Source organism: Meriones unguiculatus, chromosome 1, assembly GCF_030254825.1.
Source record: "Meriones unguiculatus strain TT.TT164.6M chromosome 1, Bangor_MerUng_6.1, whole genome shotgun sequence".
In the NCBI taxonomy this organism is placed as follows: Eukaryota; Metazoa; Chordata; class Mammalia; order Rodentia; family Muridae; genus Meriones; species Meriones unguiculatus.
Genome location: NC_083349.1, coordinates 142332144 through 142351747, shown reverse-complemented (window position 1 = coordinate 142351747; position 19604 = coordinate 142332144). Strand labels below are relative to the sequence as shown.

The 19604-nt window shown below is 50.7% G+C and overlaps 1 protein-coding gene across 2 annotated transcripts in view; it reads left to right on the top strand.

Moving 5' to 3' along the window:
- Positions 1-5574: 5574 nt before the first annotated feature.
- Positions 5575-19604, top strand: part of Il6r (interleukin 6 receptor) — a 48023-nt gene continuing 33993 nt past the window's right edge. The window contains exon 1 of one of the 2 annotated variants that reach the window (XM_060367483.1): positions 5575-5763. In XM_060367483.1, coding sequence (XP_060223466.1) covers positions 5679-5763 — 85 coding nt within the window. In that variant the 5' untranslated portion in view covers positions 5575-5678. Of the gene's footprint in view, positions 5764-10781; positions 10843-19604 lie in introns of those variants that run through there. The other variant, XM_060367488.1, reaches the window with a different exon arrangement.

The following is a 19604-nucleotide window of genomic DNA, read 5'->3' as shown; positions in this document are numbered from 1 at the left end:
ATCAGTGTAGTTGCCACCAGCTAATAAAGACGCCTATCAGCTTAAATCTGTGTCCAAGCAGTCTTCTCTGGTGAGTACCCTACAACATTTGACTGTCCTACCTTTACTCCCAAGTGCTTCCAGTACACAAGTACAGCACTATTCTCTCTCTCTAATGTTTATTTTGAGGCAGTGTCTCCCTTCGTAGTCCTGGCTTGCCTCACATAGGCTTTATTTTTAGTTTATGTGTATGAGTGTTTGCCTGCATGTATGTTTGTGTACCACATGCATGCCTGATGCCCTCAGAGTCCTGGTTCCATTGGAGGTGGTTGGATCCCCTGGTGCTGGAGTTATAAGCAGCTGTGGGGCAAAGCCCATGCGAATGCTAGGAAACAAACTCTCAGCTCCTCTTCAAGAACTTACACAGTCTTAACTGCTGACTCATCTCTCTAGCCCTACACCTTATTTATTATTATTATTATTTTTTTTTGAAACGGTTTTTCTGTAGTCCTGGCTGTCCTGGAACTCATTCTGTAGACCAGCCTGGCTTTGAACTCAGTGATTGCCTTCTGAATGCTGGGATTAAAGGTGTGTGCCACCACCTCCCAGCTCACCTTATGTTTTGAGACACTGTCTGTCATTGAAGCCAGAGCTCACTGACTAGCAGGCTGTTTCTGCCTATCCAGGGCTAGGTTACAGGTGTGTAGGCAGGCTCTCACTGTGTAGCCAGAATGTAGCACTTTATGAGTTTGGGGCTCTAACTCTGGTCCTCAAGCTGGACAGGTAAGCACTTTAGTGCCAGAGCCAGCCCAGGACATCTACCTTTAATTTTAGTTGTGATGCTTCTCTGCAGATATAAAATTCTGATAGTCCAGGCAGTGAGACCCTGTCTCAAACAAACAAAATAAAATGATGAAAACATAACATTCTGGAAGCATGATAGGAGGGCCTTTATAGCAACATAACATTCCCTGGGGATTACGGGGCAGTGGGCCTTATAACTTCTTTTTGAGAACTTTTAACAGTCCCATCTCTGGGGTGGACAGTGCTGAGGACACAGCAAGCCTCTGTTGTGAGCTTGTGTCTCTGAGGTGGGCACTGAGCTGTGTTGGCGGGGTGCTGCGCAATGTTTGCCCATGTGCCCCCCTCCGAAGGAGAAGCCTCAGAGAAGCTGAGCCTCCTGTGCAGGGTGTGCTCCAAACTGCAGAGCCAGAGGCCAGGGGGCAGATCTGCCAGTCACCCTAACTTTACCTCTTCCTCAGAACCATGTGGTCCCTGCTACAGACCTGCAGCTGAGCAGAGAATACAGTGTTGCTTGTGGAGAGTAGGACCAGGCCTGGACTTCGGTGGGAGCTCTCAGCAGAGCTCAGACCCGGCCTGGAGGTGGGTCTTGGGAGGAGATTTATTTAAAAAACAAAAACCTGGTTGGGTAGGGTGTGGTGGTGTATTCTGGGGAAGTGGAGGCAGGAGGATCAAGAAAATCTCAAGGCCAGCCTTAGTGACAACAAAACAAAACAAAACAAAACAAAACAAAACAACAAAAAACTGTCCCCCAAACAAAGAAACAACAAAACAAAAAAAGCAAAGCACCTTCACGTAAAGCAACACCCTCACCTGCAACAGGGACGGCCAGGATCGCAGATCTGTTGTCCACACTGTTCGCCATCTTTAGCAAACAGCTCACCTCTGGAGGTCTCGTTTTCCTTGTCTAGAAAGCAAGAGAGGCAACGCCCATGACTACAAAATTCCCTTTGGGGTGGACTCAAAGCGATCTTATATCTTTTATTTTTGTTTTTTTTAAAGAGCTGTGCAGTTCTCCAGGGCCTGCTGTGATGGGTAGCCAGGTGTCCCGCAGTCAGTCCTGGGTCTACTGAGACCTTCCTCAGTGAGAGTCCAGAGCCAGACCTCAGAGTTGACAGCGGCTGTGGAGTCTTGACTAAATTACTTCACCCCTCTTGGCCTATCTGGGGTTGTGACAGTGCTTCCCAGCTCTCAGGGCTGAGGGCTTCAGAGGCCGTTGTGTTCTTGACGCCCTGGTTGAGATTCAAAGTCCTGTGTCTCTCTGCTGCAGTCATGGTGGCTTGTGTGAATTCCCTACACAGGGCTCTCTGGTCTCACCTGACACTCATTTCTGCTTCCAGGAGGCCAGATGTCTCCACTCCAGGGTTGAGATTTACCTGACGCACCACTGCACTGATGGGAGAGTCTCTTCCTGGGGTTGGCAGCCACCCAGGAGGAGCTGCTAACTCCTGGGACTGGCAGCAGGCATGTGTGATTCAGTGGGTAGGAGGCTGGGGGGTGTGGAGTTGTCAGCAAGGCTGACATGCTCAGGTCTGTCTTCTTCCTTCCTTATCAGTGTTTGTCATAACCTGGAATGTCAGCTCACAAACTGAACTTCCACTAAGTGCAGAGTTCAGGCAGCCTCGAAGGTAAAAGACTCTCAGGGCCCTGAGGAATCTCTTTTCTCACCTAAGACACAGATCTTCAGTCTTAGTTAGGCCCCACTCAATAGAAGGTTGCAAAGATGAGTTCTTCAGAGTGAAAGGGTGATAAAGTCTCAGGGGGTTTGGGAGGAGCACAGGGATTTGACGCTTGGGTTACCCTGTGAAAGGGCTTCTAAGAATCAAGGGAAGGGACCATTTGGTTTTCTGGAGAAGACAGCCAAGTCCACACTTGGCTTTTTTATTTTTACTTTTATTTTTGTTTTGAACTTGTCATGTAGATGAGGCTGGCCTCAAACTTGGATAGCTTGGCTTTTTCTTTTTTTTTTTTTAAATAGGGTTTTGCCCAGCTTGGCCTTGACCTTGCCATGTTTATTTATTTATTACTTAAACAGTGTTCTGCCTACATGCATGCCTGAACGCCAGAAGAGGGCACCAGATTATAGATGGTTGTAAGCCATCATATGGTTGCTGGAAATTGAACTCAGGACCTTTGGAAGATCAGCCAGTGCTCTTAACCTCTGAGCCATCTTAAGAGACATGCCACCCCCCCACCCCCGCCCCAGCCTCTTGAGTGCTAAGATTAGAAGCATCCAACACCTTGCCTGTCAGAAGCAGTGTGAAGGCTGAGTAGGGTGTAGGACGAAGTAAGGGAAGGCCTGGTTTGAACAAGGCATGGAGATGAGACACCATGAACATCGGAGAAACTTAAGTTCATGCAAGGCTTTGAAACAGGAAAGGGTGGAAAAGAAAAGATGGTCTACGTACCTTTGGATGACCTGGAACTCAAATATAGATCAGGCTGGCCTTGAACTCACAGAGATCTGCCTGCCTCTGCCTCCTAAGAGTTGGGATTAAAGGCAGACGCCATCATGCCTGGCCTTGAAACACAACACTAATAATTTGTATATCATAAAATCTTAATTTACAAATCAGTAAATAAGGTTCAGAGAGATTAAATATAACTTGCCCAAATGCTACAGCAAGCAAGCCATGGAATCTGGGATGGGGATTAGACCTGTCTGACTGTAGAACCCCCACCCAACCCCCCTGCCCACACCCCTTCCACCCCATCCAGGATCAAAGCTGGGGGAAGCCAGTTGGGTACAGTTTCGAGGCTGTGCCTGAGATGCCTGCTCTTGCCTTCAACATTCTTTATTAAACTCTATCTGAGCGGGCAGCCTGCTGCAGTCTTCCTGTTTCAGGCCGGCAGCTTGCCTCTCTGCAGTTATTTTCAGGTCTCCAAGCACCACAGAAAGGAAGAAGCCACCACAAGGGGAGTCTGCTGGAAATTAAGTAAGAGTTAGGAGATTCTCACTATTCTTGCCTCTCTCTCCCTGAGTGCTGGGATTATAGGCACACCCCATTTGAAATAGGAGAAAAGAAGAGCTTCTTTTCTTTTCTTTTCTTTTCTTTTCTTTTCTTTTCTTTTCTTTTTCTTCTCTTCTCTTCTCTTTTCCTTCCTTTCCTTCCTTCCTTTCTTTCTCTTTCTTTCTTTTCTTTCTTTTCTTTCTTTCTTTCTTTCTTTCTTTCTTTCTTTCTTTCTTTCTTTCTTTCTTTCTTTCTTTCTTTTCTTTTTTCTTTGACAGTGTCCCTCTATGTAGCAGGCCGTTCAGGCATTTGTTGTGTAGACCAGGTAGACCAGGCTGGCCTCAAACTCACAGATATCCACCTGCCTCTGCTTCCCAGGTGCCTGCGCCACTATAGAGAGAGGGGGGCAACCATGCCTTTCTTTCCCTGTCTATGGGCACGACTGAAGCAAGGGCCATTCAAACCAGTCCCCTTGTGGTGGGCACAGCTTAGTTTCTGCCATTGCTTATGGGCGGTTCACACGGGGAGAAATGGGTGCCTCGGTCCGAGGCCGCATGTTCAATGTTGTTGCCTAAATGAGGCCATGTCCTATTTAGAGGTTCAGCCAGAACACACCCGTTCCAGTTACCTCCTGGCTGCTAATCAGTCTGAAGCCCCAAAAGGGAAGAGCACGTTATAGCATGCAGGCCCAGGGCCCCTCCTCTAAATCTTTTTTTTTTTTTTTTTCCCCTCCTCTAAATCTTATTTTCAGTGTTTTTCCTTTCCTCCACATTTGCGTGTGAGGCCGCGCTGCAGCTTCAGGCTTTGTGGGGAACCTTGGTGTGTTCTGGTAAATGCCAAGTGTCTTTTCCTTTGCGTCCAGTCACAAGGGCAGTCAGGACCCGACTCCTCGTTGAGTACTTGGGGTCTGGGTACTTAGATGGCGTTCCCAGTAATCTTCATCATGAGTTTTAAAAAAAATCTCTAGGCGGGCACAGTGGCGCACGCTCATAATCCCAGAAGACCTCTGTGAATTCGAGGCCAGCCTGGTCTACAAAGCAAGTCCAGGACAGCCAAGGCTACACAGAGAAGCCCTGTGTCGTTCCAATTTTAGTATAGGTGCTGCAGAAGTGAGCACAAGAGAAACCCTGTCTCTCGAAAAACCAAAAAAAAAAAAAAAAAAAAAAAAAAAGAAACTTCTAACAGGTGGGAAAACTGGGACTCCCGGATTCGGAATAGCATCCACATCCCGGTGTTCCAGACCCCAAAAGCTCACTGTTTTTCGTTGCCTCTGCTGCAGCCTTCAAAGGGCCGCTGGGCTGGGAGGCCAAAGGAAGCCTTTTCCTCTGTCAGGTTTCGGATGCCTAAGTCTTCGCTCAGAGCAATTAAATCACAGCCTCTGGGGTCGACGCCGACACCGGCGTGCTTCCGGACTCTCCGGATGGTGTCTGTAAGGACCCGGGGTTCGCCCTGCGCTGTTCAGCAGCCAGAGCCGCTCGACCTCCCTCCGCGATCGCACTCAGGAAAGCAAAGGCCAAACCCAGCGCCCCTCCCCCGGCGGGGGCGGCGGTGGGGTCCTCCCCCTTCGTCCTGCATCGCGACTCCGGGAGGGGCCGGGGGGGGGTCCCCCGCGCCTCGGCCCAGGTGTGGCCAGGCTGCAGGAAGCCGCCCCTCCGGTGGCCCGCTGCGCTGCGCGGTTGCGCCATCCAGCTTTCGTAACCGCGAGCCGGGGCTGCCAAGAGGCGCTTCGGCCCCGGTTCCTCAAACGTTTCGCGGTTGCCAGGGCGGCCCGCGGCTCCGCGTCACGTGCGAGTGGGAAGTCGCGCCGTCGCCGAGCTGAGCCGCTCGGGGCCGAGCGCTCTCAGAGCGAGCTGAGCGCGGGGTCAGAGCGAGCTGAGCGCGGGGCCGCCGGCCACTGCTCCCGGCCGCCCGCCGCCCTCCCGCCCCGCCCCGGCTGCGGAGCCGAACATGCTGGCCGTCGGCTGCGCGCTGCTGGCCGCCCTGCTGGCCGCGCCTGCGGTCGCGCTGGTCGTCGGGAGCTGCCGCCCTCTGGGTAAGACGGTGTGCGTGTGCGCGCGTGAGTGTCACTGTCTTGTTCCGCGGGCAGCGTGGTCCCCGCGGGTACCGGCTGCCAGCCCGGGGCTGACCCACCTGTGCTGTCGCGGTGGTGGTTCGCGCGCCCCCTGGTGCGTCTGGCGCCTTTGGCTGTGGGCCTGGGTGTTTGGGCAGGTACATGAAGTCTGAGGACAGGACTGTGTGTTTTCCCGAAACCTGGTGTCTGGTTCCCAGTGTTCCCAAAGGTCTTACTCAACTGCACCCTGGGTCGTCCCAAAAGGAAATACCCAGAGGGCAAGCCCTAGCGGACTAGTAGTCCTTTCTGAAGAGTCCTTTGTGCCCCCAGCTCCCCCTGCTTTAGCTGTGGCACTTGGCTTGGTTTTCCTCAGCTCCACTGCGTGTCATGTCGTGTGTAAGGACAGTGGCCGGACTGTAAGAGTTCTGACATCATGGGCCCTGAGTCACGGTGCTTCTGCCCCACATGCTTAATCCTTTAGCAAGCGCTAGCCCTGGCACGCAGTGCCAACACCCATCTCAGTCCCGCGAGTGGGACGGTGTGGGGCCTCTTAGAACTGTGTCCCTGTCCCCCGCCCCACAGATGGACCAGGCTCGGGGCAGCGCACTGTGCTGGCCCTCGATGCACTTGGCCTCATGGGTCTAGGCCTGTCTGTGGGTTCTGGCTTCGGGTCCAGCAGCCTGCCTGGTCTCTTCCGGAGGAACTGGGCAACCATTTCTCTACAGGTTATTTTAGGGGCTGAGGACTTGGAGGACATGGAGAGAGCCAGCGGGCACTGAAGAGATTTCTTTTGTGATGGTTGCGGAGACAGTGGCTGGAGGACACACTGTTGGCTCTCTCTCTGCCTGGAAGACAGAATTTGGTATCCCTGTGTGTATTTTCTTTACTTTCTTTTTAAGGCAGGGTCTCACATAACCCAGACTGGCCTCAGACGTGCCCCTCTCCTGCCTCCATTGCTTGAATGCTGGAATTTCTGGCACATGTATCTTTCTACACATATTTTTAATCCCCCGTTGGATCTGAGAGGAGCCTGAGGCTCAGAGAGGCGTGTCGGGAAGATGGCATCCAGTTGCTGAGTCCCCAGCCCCTCCTTGTGTCAGTGTTCCCTGTGGTAGATCCTCGGGCTTCTCGGTGTTGAACGAGGCCGGTGCGCAGAGCTGAGTGCATTTGCGGCAAAACTGAGCATCACTCATCTGGTGGGATTCAAGGCGCCGAGGCGGGACTGAGGCCTTCTCTGGCATCTTGGGGAGCAGGAGTGGGCCTCTGTGCCTAGCTCAGATATTACGCCATCGCTGAACACCCCTCCACCTCTTCCCTTCCTTCCTAAGGAGCTGCAAGGCACTTTGGGACGAGTTCTGTTTTCCTGTGGTTTAGAAAGGACACCCAAAGGTGGGGTGTCTTCTGACCTGAACAGCCTTCAGAAGGCAGAACTGGGAGTCTGGGGAGGAAGTGAAAGCCTTTCCAGCTCAGAAGGAAAATGCAGAGATAGAAGTCCCCAGCCCAGCTCCCACACCCACACCCGCACAGGCACAGACTGGGGAGTAATAATCAAGAAACAAGCATCAAACAGGAAGCGCGGAGCAAATGACTGTAAGATGTTTGGCTTTAGAGAAGTGAGGCCAGCTGGAGCTGGCTCCAGGGGAAACCCATGGGTGGGAGGTGTGTGTGTGTGTGTATCATATCTATATTTATATATTAACATTGGTGTTGTGCCTGCATGTATGTCTGTGTGAAGGTGTCAGAAGCCCTGAACTAGAGTTACAGACAGGTGTGAGCTGCCATGTGGGTGCTGGGTCCTCTGGAAGCGCAGCCAGTGCTCTTAACTGCTGAGCCATCTTTTCAGCCACAATTGGTGGGATTTTTAAAGTCTTCCAGGGTCTGCTGGACCCCTTTGTGTCTTCAACCCAGGGTCCTGGACCAGTTGGCGTTGAGGCTTCTGTTAGGTCAGACCCTCTAGGTGTTGCTGGCTTCAGACAGCTGGGGCGTGAGTGGCTTCAGTTTCTCTTTCCTTCTGCAAGACAAGAAAATACATGTAGCAGCATAGATGCCCAAGTAGCTAAGTCTCCTCTTGACTTCTGAATTCCCTTTGGGGCCACCTGCTTCTGTCCACAAAACACACCTGCATTCCTGGCCTCACCCTGAATCAGTGCTTTTCTGAAGGGTGTGTTTTCATCTAACATCAGATTTCAACTAGGAAGGGTGGATCTTTGTAAAAATGACAATTTTTAAAACATAAAAAAATATTTTTGAGGTTATTTTATGACATGGTTTCTCTGTGTAACCCTAGCTATCCTGGAACTCATTCTGAACACTAGGCTAGCCTCGAACTCACAGAGATCTGCCTGCCTCTGCCTCCGTGGTGCTGGGATTAAAGGCAGGTGCCACCACCATATGGCCAAAAATGACAAATCTTGACCCCTGGCCATTCATTAAAATGTTTCAGAGAATCAGAGAGTGAGTTCTAGACTTAAAAAAAAAAAGTGTTGCTGTGATTCTTGGGTGCTGCAGGGTTGAAGGCATTTGCGTAAGGGGTTGAAGAACTGGGTAAGGGACCTCCTTCCCTTACCAGGGTCCCTGTTACCAGAAGCCTCCCCACCGTGGCTCTGCCCCTTGTTTAGTCATTGCAACACTCATTTATGGATTCCCTGTAAAGCCCTTAGGGATCGCGTGGGATCAGTCATGCAGACTCCACCCTACAAGGATCCTGAATGAGGCCAAAAGCAACTCCTGAGGACAAAGACAGTTCAGCCTCTCTGACTTGTACAGTGGGTTCTAGCTCTCTAGGGTCAGATTGTCTCAGGAGGCGGCTAGACAGAGGAACCATCTCTGATTGGGACCCCAAGGCAACCCTCATCAAACTGTGTATACAAGTGTGGCCCTGGCTGGGTTACATAAATAAAGTGACCTCAGAGCTCCTGGCTGTAAACAGATGCTCCTTCCCTTTGCAAGCCTTTCATCGTCCCTGCATGCCTGAGTGCCACAAACCCAGTCGCCAGATAGAATCCAAAGCTAAAGCTGTCTCAGATGAGCCAATGGCCCCATTGGTAGCTATTAAAACTTAATAGAAAAAGTTGAATGGACTGGTGAGATGGCTCAGCAGGTCAGGAAAGGCATTTGCCGCCGAGCCTGAGGATCTAGGGAGCCCGACAGTAGAATTACTCCAAGGGTTGTTGTTTCTCTGGCCTCCACATATGTACTGTAGCTCGTGCAGAAACAAGCAAATAAATGTAATAAACAACCCCCAGCTGTGTGTGGTGGCACAGCCCCTTAGTCCCAGCACTCAGGAGGCAGAGGCACATGGATCTCTGTGTGTTTGAGGTCAGCCTGATCTCCACAGCAAGTTCAGGAAAGAGAAAAACAAAAACAGAAACAAAAGGTGATTTGGAGATGTGCTTGATGGTACAATTCCTGCATATAGGAAGATACAGGAAGTTGATCCAGGAGGATTACAAGTTCTAGGTCAGCCCAAGCTACCTAGACGGGGGCACGAGGGAAAAACCCTCAAAATAAAAAGCAAAACAAACTTTTGTTTTGTCATCACACTGGTCACTTTTCAGTGCTCAGTGGCCAGCTGTGGCTGGTGTGGCTCTGCTGGTCTGCTCATGGCTTTCCCATAATCAAAGGAAAGTGTGTGGGGCAGTGCTGGGCACATCCTGCTGCTCTTGGCACCCTGCCCTGGCCCTTTCTGTCCTCCATCTGAGATCAGCAGTACTTGTGGTGGAGGATTTGGAGCCAGACAGATGTCACTTCCCTATGACTATATGTGGCTTTGAGGTATAGTTACCTTTATTTTGTGTGTATGGATGTTTTGCCTGCATGTATGTCTGTGTACACATGAGTGTCTGGTGCCCTGGACCTAGAGGTACAAACAGATATATGCCATCATGAAGGTGCTGGGAATCTAACCAGGCCCCCTGGAAAAGCATCTAGTGCTGTAAGCCACTGGGTCATCTCTCCAGCCCAGGACCGTGTTTTCATTTCGGGAAAAAAAGAGAGATAGATAGACAGATAGATAGCAAAATTTGGACTTGGAGGGGGCTGGAGAGACAGCTCAGCACTTAAGATCACTTGTTGCTCTTTCAGAGGCCACAGTTTGGTTCCCAGCACCAACATGGCGGTTCATAACTATCTGTAACTCCAGTTCCAGGAGATCCAATGCCCTCTTCTGACCGTCTCAGGTAGCAGGCATACATGTAAGATGAAATAAACATTAAAAATAGTTTATTTTTATTTTATGTGCATTGGTGTTTTGCCTGTATGTGCATCTTTGTGAGGGTCTCAGATCCTGGAGTTACAGACAGTTGTGAGCTGCCACGTGGGTGCTGGGAATTGAACCCGGGTCCTCTGGAAGAGCAGCCATCATTTCGTATGGGGTCAAGAGCATTCTTGTGCTTTGGTATCTGAGGGGCTTCCTGAAGCCAGTGGCAACCCTGAGGATGCTGTGCTGCCCTCAGGTGGCCGTGAGGATAAAATGGGCTAAGTAAGTGTTTAGAGCAGTCGGTCTCTGCTACAGAGCGCAGTGGTCTGGCCGAGTGCAGGCTCAAAGGTGTGTGGCTAAGAATCCTTTTGGTCTTAAAATATATTTTGAATTCCTGCTGTGTTGCAGAAACTATTATAGGAGGCCTGACGTAGCAGTGAGCAAGATAGACAGAACCCCTGGTTTACGGAAGCAGCCTCCTAGCAGAGCAGCAATGGGGTAAAAGTTTGGGGTAACTAGTTTGGAGAGTGGGAGTCAGCGATTGGGAACCTCGGCCCTGTGTGTGCCCGCTAAGTCGGTATAAAGTAGACTCTATCTAGTCCCAGCTTTGATGTTTTTGCTGAACCTCAGCAGCTTTCTCCGCCCTGCTTGTCTCTTGCCAGCCCTGCCTGGCAGCTTCTAGCAGTGTGCTCCTGAGGCTGGAATCCAGGGGCCTGTCCTCTGACTCACTTCTTTCCCTTCCTCCTTCCAGAAAATCATTCTTTGGGCTTCCCTTTCTGTGGTGGTTACAGTAACAGTGACACCGAGTGTCAACTTCATGCAAGAAACTGTGTCAGACCCTTGGCAGAACAGGGCAGCTTTAGGTGAGTGGAGTGCCAGCGAGCTCTGGCCTGGGCAGGGTAGCTTCAGGACAGCAGGTGGTGTTGGATGTGTGGGTCAGAGGTCACTCTGGGCACATGGGAGCTGAGATATCTATAGAACACCAAGGAAGGATGCTGAACCAGGTCTGGTGGATTGCATGTTTGCAATCACAGTGTGAGAGTGAGAGAAGAGCGGGACAGAAGTTCAAGGCCAGCTTAGGCTTCAAGAGACCCCCGGAGGTGGGGTGGGGTGAGAGAATGACTATGGATCCCGAGAAGGAGTCCACAGCAGCTTGGGAATGATACCTGAACTTAAAATCACCCCCAGAGGCCCCCCACCCCCCACCTTTTTTCTTTTCTGAAACAGTGTTTCTTTGTGTATCCCCTTGGACTGGCCTTGGACTCATTATATAAACCATACTGACCTCAAACTCACAAAGAGCTGAGTGCCTCTGCCTCCCAAGCTCTGGGATTAATGGAGTGAGCCGTAGCCACCTGGCAGGAATGCGCATTGTCAAATCCTAAAAAGTCAGGGACGGTGACCCAGACTTGACCAGTGCAATTTCAGAACAGGCAGGCAGGCAGGCAGGCAGGCAGGCAGGCAGGCCTGCATTGGTGGCGACTTTGGCCCATGGAGCTTTGGTGGAATGGTGGAAGTCAGAGACTGGCAGAGGACAGCAGGTCTGGTCAGCTCTTTTGACGTTTTAGAGCGTATTTGTTGGCTAAAGTTCAGTTGACAAAGAGGAGTTTTAAAAAAGGCTTTTGAAATATGTGTGCTTTTACATGTTGATGGGAAGGAGCTAGAGACCAAATAATTGAAAGAAACAAAAACTGGTGGGCAAAGTCCTTGAGGGAGTAGTAAGGAGAAAGAGGACCAGAGAGCCTCAGAACTGGCCCACGAGCATACAGCAAGCATGGGGCCAAGGTCTGGGTTTGCACTTTGAGTTTTTATTTTATAATATGCTTGCCTGTGCTGCTGGTCCTTGCACCTCCACTTGAATTTCAGACACCCGCCCTGCCCTTGTCTCAGCGTTTTGCCTGAGTGCGGGGGTTCTGAAATCACTTCTGTGGCTCACTTTACTGACTGAGCCTCTTCCCCCACTCCCTTTATTGTCTGTATGCTGTCAACAACCACTACCCTTCTCCGGCTCAGGTCATTTCTCTTCCTCATTGGAGACTCAGGAACATTGTACCGATTAGCGTGACCAAGATGCTCCCCCTCCTGCCCCAGGGAGCTCCTACTGCCTTCTAAGAACTGAAGACTGCAGGCTGTGGTCTAAGCCAGTCCAATGTGGCCTCTCCTCACCCGCCCCCTCAATGTCCATTCACATCCCTTTTAGGCTGAGGAAGGTTTTGCAACCACGTTTCACTCGTCTGTCTCTAAGAGAGGCTCCTGGGCTTCAAGGCTAGGCTATCAGCAGCCTCTGGCAACATCTCTGCAGACCTGAAAAGATGTAACAAACTGTACTTCCTGATACAGTGGCAAGAGTGGCGGCTCAGCTGCTGCTGCTAGGAGGTCTCTTGACAGGAGGGGGAGGCGGTGGTGTGAAGGCTTTGTTTCTGGAGTGGGAAAGAGGCCAAAGTGCAGGGGATAATAGTTACAGCTCACAGCAGCTGGGGTTGGTGAGATCGGGTGTGCTCTGAAAGCAGCACCAGGCTTTCACCTCAGATGCTGCATGTAAACCTCCCAGCAACGTTGCTGGGTGAGTGCAGTGGTTATCTCCAATCTAAATGGGAAGAGCATGGCCTAGAGAGGTTGAGAAGTCCTAGAACATGCTGTGGAAACCAGGAGGCCTGTCTCTGCTTCCTAAATTCTGGGACCACAAGTGTGTGCCACCTAAACAGTTTATTTACATATTCTCTTTGGATATTTCACTATGTGAATACACCCAGGTTTTTTGCCCAGCCCCCTTCCTTGGGTTCTGGGCATGGAAACCAAGGTCTTCCTTATACAGGGCAAGCATTCTACCAGCTGAGCTATATCCGTACACCCATTCTCTTTTGATGGACGTTTTACCTCATCCCAACTTGCTGTTGCAGACAGTACTGTGAGGAATAGGTTCAGCACCCCTCACACTCCAAAAGCACACCCACAGGACCAAGTCCTCCAGGGGGGCTGTGGGCAAATGCCATGAGCTTTGAAAAATGAGAAGTTGTGCCAGTTTATACTCTAGCAAAATACAAGCATGTGTATGTCTGCACACTCTGTCAGCACGTTCTTAAGGTGGCATCTGGCCAGGTTTGGTGGCACACCTTTAATACCAGCACTCGGGAGATAGAGGCAAGCAGATCTCTGATTTTGAGACCAGCCTGGTCTATACAGTGAATTCCAAGCCAACAGGGCCACATAAAGACCATGTCTCAAAAACAAAACAACCCCTCCCCAAACAACAACAACAACAACAAATCAAATAAACAAACAAATTAAAAATGTGTCGAGGAGGTGGTAGCACATGCCTTTAATTCCAGTACTCAGGAGGCAGAGGCATGTGAATCTCTGTGAGTTCGAAGCCAGCCTGGTCTACAGAGTGAGTTCCAGGACTGCCAGGGCTACACAGAGAAACCCTGTCTCAAAAAAATCAAAACAAAAACCAACCAACCAACCAACCAACCAAGCAAACAAAAAGGCCTCTGCAAAGAACATTATGTCTGTGTGGAGTTTATTTGCACACGCCTTCTCTGAGGGAGGCTGGGTGGATTGTTCTGCAGCCAGCATTTCATAATTCATTTGTATTATCTGTCTGTTTATAGTGTTCATTTTTCACCGAGCTGTTAATCTTCTTAAGATTGCTCACAAAAGCTCTTACTATATAAAAGAACTTAGTCTTCTCTGATACAAGTTGTAAATAGTTTTCTAATTTGTCTTTTATTGTTTTGGTGGCGTTTGTTTTTGTTGTTGCTTTTGCCACACAGATTTGTTTTGCTTTCTTTAATTTTGTTTTTGAGACAAAGTCTTGCTGTGTAGCCCAGACTGGCCTCAAACAACCAAGGTTCCTATCTCAGCCTTCTAAGTATTGGGATCTGCAGGAATGGCCCACCATTCTCAGCAAGTTTTTTTTTTTTAACTATAGTTGAATTTACATGGTCTCTGAGTTTGTGTCCTAGTTAGTGAACTCTCCTTCATGCCAATAGCATTTTAAAAGATTCTTCTTTTGCTTTTATTTTCAAGAGTTTAGAATTAAAAAACAAAAAACAAAAAACAACAATTCACATCTATACTTCTAGCACTTGAGAAATAGGATTGCTGGAAGTTCAAGGCCAGCCCAGTTACAGTGTGAAGCTCTGGCACCAAAACCTAAACAATGTATTATATTTTAAAGAGACTGGAGTGAGTGACTCAGTGGTCAAGAGAACATAATGCTCTTGCCAGGACCCAAGGTGCTAGCACCCGTGATGAGTGGCTTCCAACTCCAAGGAATCTGACGATGCCCTCGTCTGGAATCTGTGGGCACCTGCACTCATGAGCACGAACACACTTGCACATATGTGTACAGGCACACACAGACACTTACAGGCACACACATGGCTCAGTGTGTAGATGTACTAGTGACACAAACCTGACGCCCTGAGTTCGATCCCCAGAACTCACAGAGAGGTGGATGGAGAGAACTGACCTCTCACAGTTGTCCTCTGACCTCCACATGTGTGCCATGACATTCATACGCGCAGCAGCACACACCCCTTACGCATATAATAAGTAAATGCATTAAAAATAATGTAAACATTTGGCTAGGTGTGGTGGTGCACACCTTTAATCCCAGAACTCAGGAGACAGAGGCAGGTAGATCTCTGAGGCCAGGTGGTCTATATGGTTAGTTCCAGACAGCCAGGCCTACGTAGAGATACTGTCTCAAAACAAAACAAAACAAAAAAGTTTATAAATATTTCATTCATTTTGAGTTAATCAGGAATGAGGTATGAAGCTTGCCCTAACTTTTAACAGTTGAAACTTGATATCCCTTTATTGTTTATTGAATAAAGTGCTTTCCATCCACTGATTTTAATTAATTGCAGTGCTGGGGAGTATGAATTGAATACTAGGCAAGTACTCTGTCTACACTGAGATATATTTCCACATCTTTTTTTTTCCTTCCTTCCTTCCTTCCTTCCTTTCTTTTTCCTTCCCTCCCATTCTCCCTCCCTCCCTCCCTCCTTCCTTCCCTCCTTCTTTTCCTCCCTTCCTTTTAAGACAGGGTCTTCTGTAGTCCAGGATGGCCTGAAACTCACTGTGTTCCCTTAACCACTTTTAAAGTGAGCCATTCAGTCATACAGAGTCCCCCCACCCCCGCTGGTGTTTGAACCCAGGGGTTTGTGCATTTTGAGCACACCAGGTAAGTGATGTATCCCTGAGCTGTATCCTCAGCCCTAGTTTTTATTTCTGTGCTTTCTAGTCTCTTCATGTGACACTACCACACTATTTTAATTATTACATCTTTATAATATGCTATAAATTAGGCAGGACTAATCTCATTCTCATTTTTTTTTCTTTTTCAAGTTTTTCCTGGCTGTCTTGACTTGCTTACTTTTTCCATTTGAACTTCAGAGTCAGCTTGCCTTGCCTACTTATACCCTTTAAAAAACTCCAGTTGTGTCTTCCCGCTCTACCCACACAGGTCTCATTATGTAGTTGGCCACAAACTATGTAGAGCCAAGTGTGGGGACACATGACTGTAATCCGAGCACTCGGGAGATACAGGCAGAGGATCAGGGGTTTAAGGCCATCTTCAGCTACCTAGCAAGGCCAACCATGAAATCCTATGTCAGACAAACAGAACTTACTTTGTAGACCGGGCTATCCTGTACCTTGGCTGGACTTTAAGTGAGTGTCACCACATTCTACCTTTTTATTACTATAAACTTTAGAGATTAGGGAACACTGCTGTTCTGTAACGCAGAGTCTTGTTTTTAGAGACCTGCTAGATCCTATTCATAAAGAGGTGGAGACAGGCGGCAGAGAAGGGCACCTGGATTCTACCAGGGGCAGACATGCTGAACTGCTGCTTCTGCCTCCCTGAGTGCTGGGATCAGAGGTGTGTGCCACCACACCTGGCTTTTTTTTTTTTTTAAACAGACTCATGCTGTGTATTGTGACGGGGCTGCGTTGATGTTGGGACACCAGGACTCTTCTGTGGGCTCCTAGGGCCCTGGAGGTTGAGAGGAGCCTCCTGCCGAGCCAGGGAGGGCTTCTTGATGAGGGGAATCAGGCAGCGTGAGCAGGGAAGGATGGACCTCCTCCAGGGGCACTCATCGCTTTCTGACTCAGCTCTGGAGCTTGGCTCCCCGTGTCTAAGGGGTGGGGCACGGGCGCTGGGGAGATTTGCCTTGGGGTTGCCTAAGGGAGATCTGGGAAGTTCCTCCTTAGCGCTTTCTGCCCACCTTCCGGAAAGATGAAAACCGTGGCTGTGGGCCAGGCTCCTGGCTAGGCCCTAAGGCTATGGTCAGAAATGGGGAGAAAAGCCTTTTCACCCCGTACTGCTGGCAAGGCCGATGGCGGCAGGGTGGACTCGAACTGAGAGCCCAGAACCCAGGGCTTACTTAGTTTTGGCTGCACTGGTCTGGCTGGCTCGCTATGGATGGAGCAGCAGGTCTGAGTCCCACAGAGTCCTTAGGTGCCTCAGCACCTGCTGCTTGCTGCAACACCTCCCCGCTGGACTTCCAGACCAACGTCCCCAGAGACTCTGGGGACTCAGTGCCTGGGAGGGCCTCCTCTGGCCTCGAACTCTTCATTGCTTACTATGGGGCAGACGGGGGCGGGACAGCAGGCTTGCCCTATCTTTCCTCTAATTAGTTCATAAGCTCTGAGAGACAACCTGCCCAGACCTTCTTGGCCTGGGGCCATGTGATTTTTCTCTGAAGGAGCCAGGAAACCCAGCATTTCTCTGTCTTGGAGCTGGTCATATTGCGGGTCTCTGAGTCAGCTCGCAGAGTTACCTTTCTAGGAGGCCACAGGAGCTTCTTTCGTGGGTGTATGGTCCACTGGGTAGATGGAGAGGAAGGCTGAGCCAAGGTAAATACTGACTCTGCCAAATACAAGGCAGATACAGGCAGGTACAAGGAGTACAGGCCCATTAGTGGGCTGCAGGGCTGATGTCCTGCCAGGAGCCGTTCATTTGAGAAATGTTTGGGAGCTGACTCAGAGCAGGGGCTAGGGCTATGACACAGTCTGGAAGTATGGTCTGGCTGTGCCCTGTGGGCCCTGTCTTGAGAAGAGGTCCAGGTGTGGGCCAGCTAGGGAGCGGGAGACTCGGAGGCAGAGGGGGAGGAGTCCTACAGTTGGCATGGTTACTACCGGGCAGAGGCAGAGCACTCTAGCCCCACTACCAGGGCCCACTAGGCGTGGTGGGCACTGAAGAGGAGGTGCCCTCCCTGTGACCTGTCTTCCTTAGAACTCAGGCATCAGCAGGTTCTGTGAAGCTGGGAAGGCGTGAAGAGAGCTCACAGGGGAGAAGAAATTAGGTCAGGGAAACAGGGTGGTGAGCAGCCTAGGTGTGTGTGTGTGTGTGTGTGTCAGGGACAGAGAGAAGCTCTGTCAGGGTCAGGTGGGAGAGGCTGGCTCCCCAACCCACCATGCTTATTGCACATGCCTTACTCACTAGCTGTGGGATTTGGGGCCACTTCCTCATTTTGAGGCAGGTCCTCACTATGTAGCCCAGGCTGGCCTCAGCCTCCTGAGTGTTGAGATTGTGGGCTGTACTGCGTGGTTCTTTAGCTTCTCTGATTCTTGTTGTCTCAGCAGTGTGACCGGGAATGGGAATGATGTGATGACACCATGCCCCTGCAAGACTCCTGAGAGCTCAGCAAAATACCCAGTATGCAGTGAGCGCTCTGTAAAAGAGGCTTAAGTACCGCCACCTCAGAAGTTGGGTGGCCGGTTGTGTGGAGAATGTAAGGCGGGTGACTGAGAACCCCGGGGACTTGTTTAACCAGTGAGACCTAAGTTTGTGTTTGTCTCTGCTTGGATATGAGTTGTCCACAGGCTCTTGGCAACCCCTCCCCCCTTCCCCTACCCTCCATCCTCCCCATCCCTCCACCCCTTTACCCCTCCACCCCTCCACTCCTCCACCCCTCCACTCCTCCACCTCTCATCCCTCCCCACACTTCCACCCCTCCCCACCCCTCACCCTCCCCACTCCTCTCCACCCCTCCCCACCCTTCACCCTCTCCACCTCCCAACCCTCCCTACCTCTACCCTCTCACCCCTCCCCATCGTCCCCCCTCCACTGGAGAAGGCTAATGTTTTCCTTGCGGACAGACACTTCTTAGTTAGAGGTGGGAGTGCTGTCCACTCTCCTCTCGGCCCTGGGACCCATCAGGCTTGATGGTGCAGGTGTGTGCTGCTGTCATGTCTCCTGGGTCCACATGTACATCAGTCCTGCTGTGTGTGCACGGCAGTGTTTCCTCGGAGTCATCTGCCACCTGTGGCTCTTACACACTTTTCACCATCTCTTCCACACAGCTCCCTGATCCCTGAGGGGAGGGCTTTGATCCCAAAGTCTCTCTCTGCCACCTTCTTTTAGGTCAGGACTTTGGTACCTTGAGAGGACTTTCAGCGTTGTGCCCCACAACCCCAGAGGCCCCCGTGAGCTGCCTGAAGCAGGGCAGTGGGCTGGGATTAGGAGGCACATGTTAAGCCCTGTCCTCACTGACAGGCCAACAGCTGGTTCACTGCTTACATAAACAGGGCCAGGAAGCTGAGCTTGTTTTTGCTGGCAGGAGCAGCAGTAGCTTCCAGAGAAGTTGAGAAATATGTCGTGTGCATACTTTTCTCTCTGTCTATTGACATTTGCAAGTTTACATGCGGAGGGAAGAGGAACGGGTGGGGGTGGGGAGGGGACAACAGCAAAGCTCCTTGCTTTCCTGGAGAGAGCCCCACTTCCCAGAACTATGCTGCGAGGTCCTTAGTAGAGGGATGCCTGGGAGATGGTGGGTGGGCTAGTGCCGCAGAGAGATAATGTAGGCTGCACGGGCTGCGAAGCGAGGAGGGCAGGCGGGAGCTCTCCCTCCCAGAGCTGTCAAGGCAGGGAGAGAAGAGCCTGAGTGAGGGTCCTGGGATGGCCTCAGCCGCCACCCTGGCCCCTACCCAGTGATCACCCAGCACCATCTACACATGGTGTGTATGTTCCAAGGTGGGCATTGCCTGTGGGAAACAGAGGTGCTTCCTGCCCTCTGAGAAGCAATGACTTGGGAATGATGGGTTACTAGAGGTCAGGGTCCTCCAGACCACAGTCAGAACTCTCATTGCTCAGAGAAGGCAAGTGGGCCCTGCCATGGAGTACCCACACTGCCTATGACTCATGGGTAAGACCAGGTGCTACACGCTTACAACTTCAGTCCTGTCAAGCCTGAGGCAGGAGGAATACTATCACTTTGAGGCCAGCTTAGTTAGTCTTTATAATGAGTTCTAGGCCAGCCAGAGCCACATAGCGAGAACCTGTGTCAAAAATGAACAAAACCAGGCAAGACACTATGGAAACCTAACCCCAAACAGCCAGCCAGCAGCTAAGCTGTGGCTGCGTCACGCCTGAGGGGCAAGGACACGCTGGTAGATTGGTGGGGACATTCTGCCTTCTTTCCTGATTTCAGTCCCAACTGACTGCTTCCAGCAATATAGGAGCCTGGGCTGAACACCCTTCCTTTCTGCATGTGGCACGCGTTGGCAAGGACCAGGAAGACTCACAGTCCTCAGATGCTGCTCTTCTCTCCTGCTTGAGCTTCATGACGCCCCAGGAGCTGGTTCCTTCTCAAGGTCATTTCAGGAGAAGCAG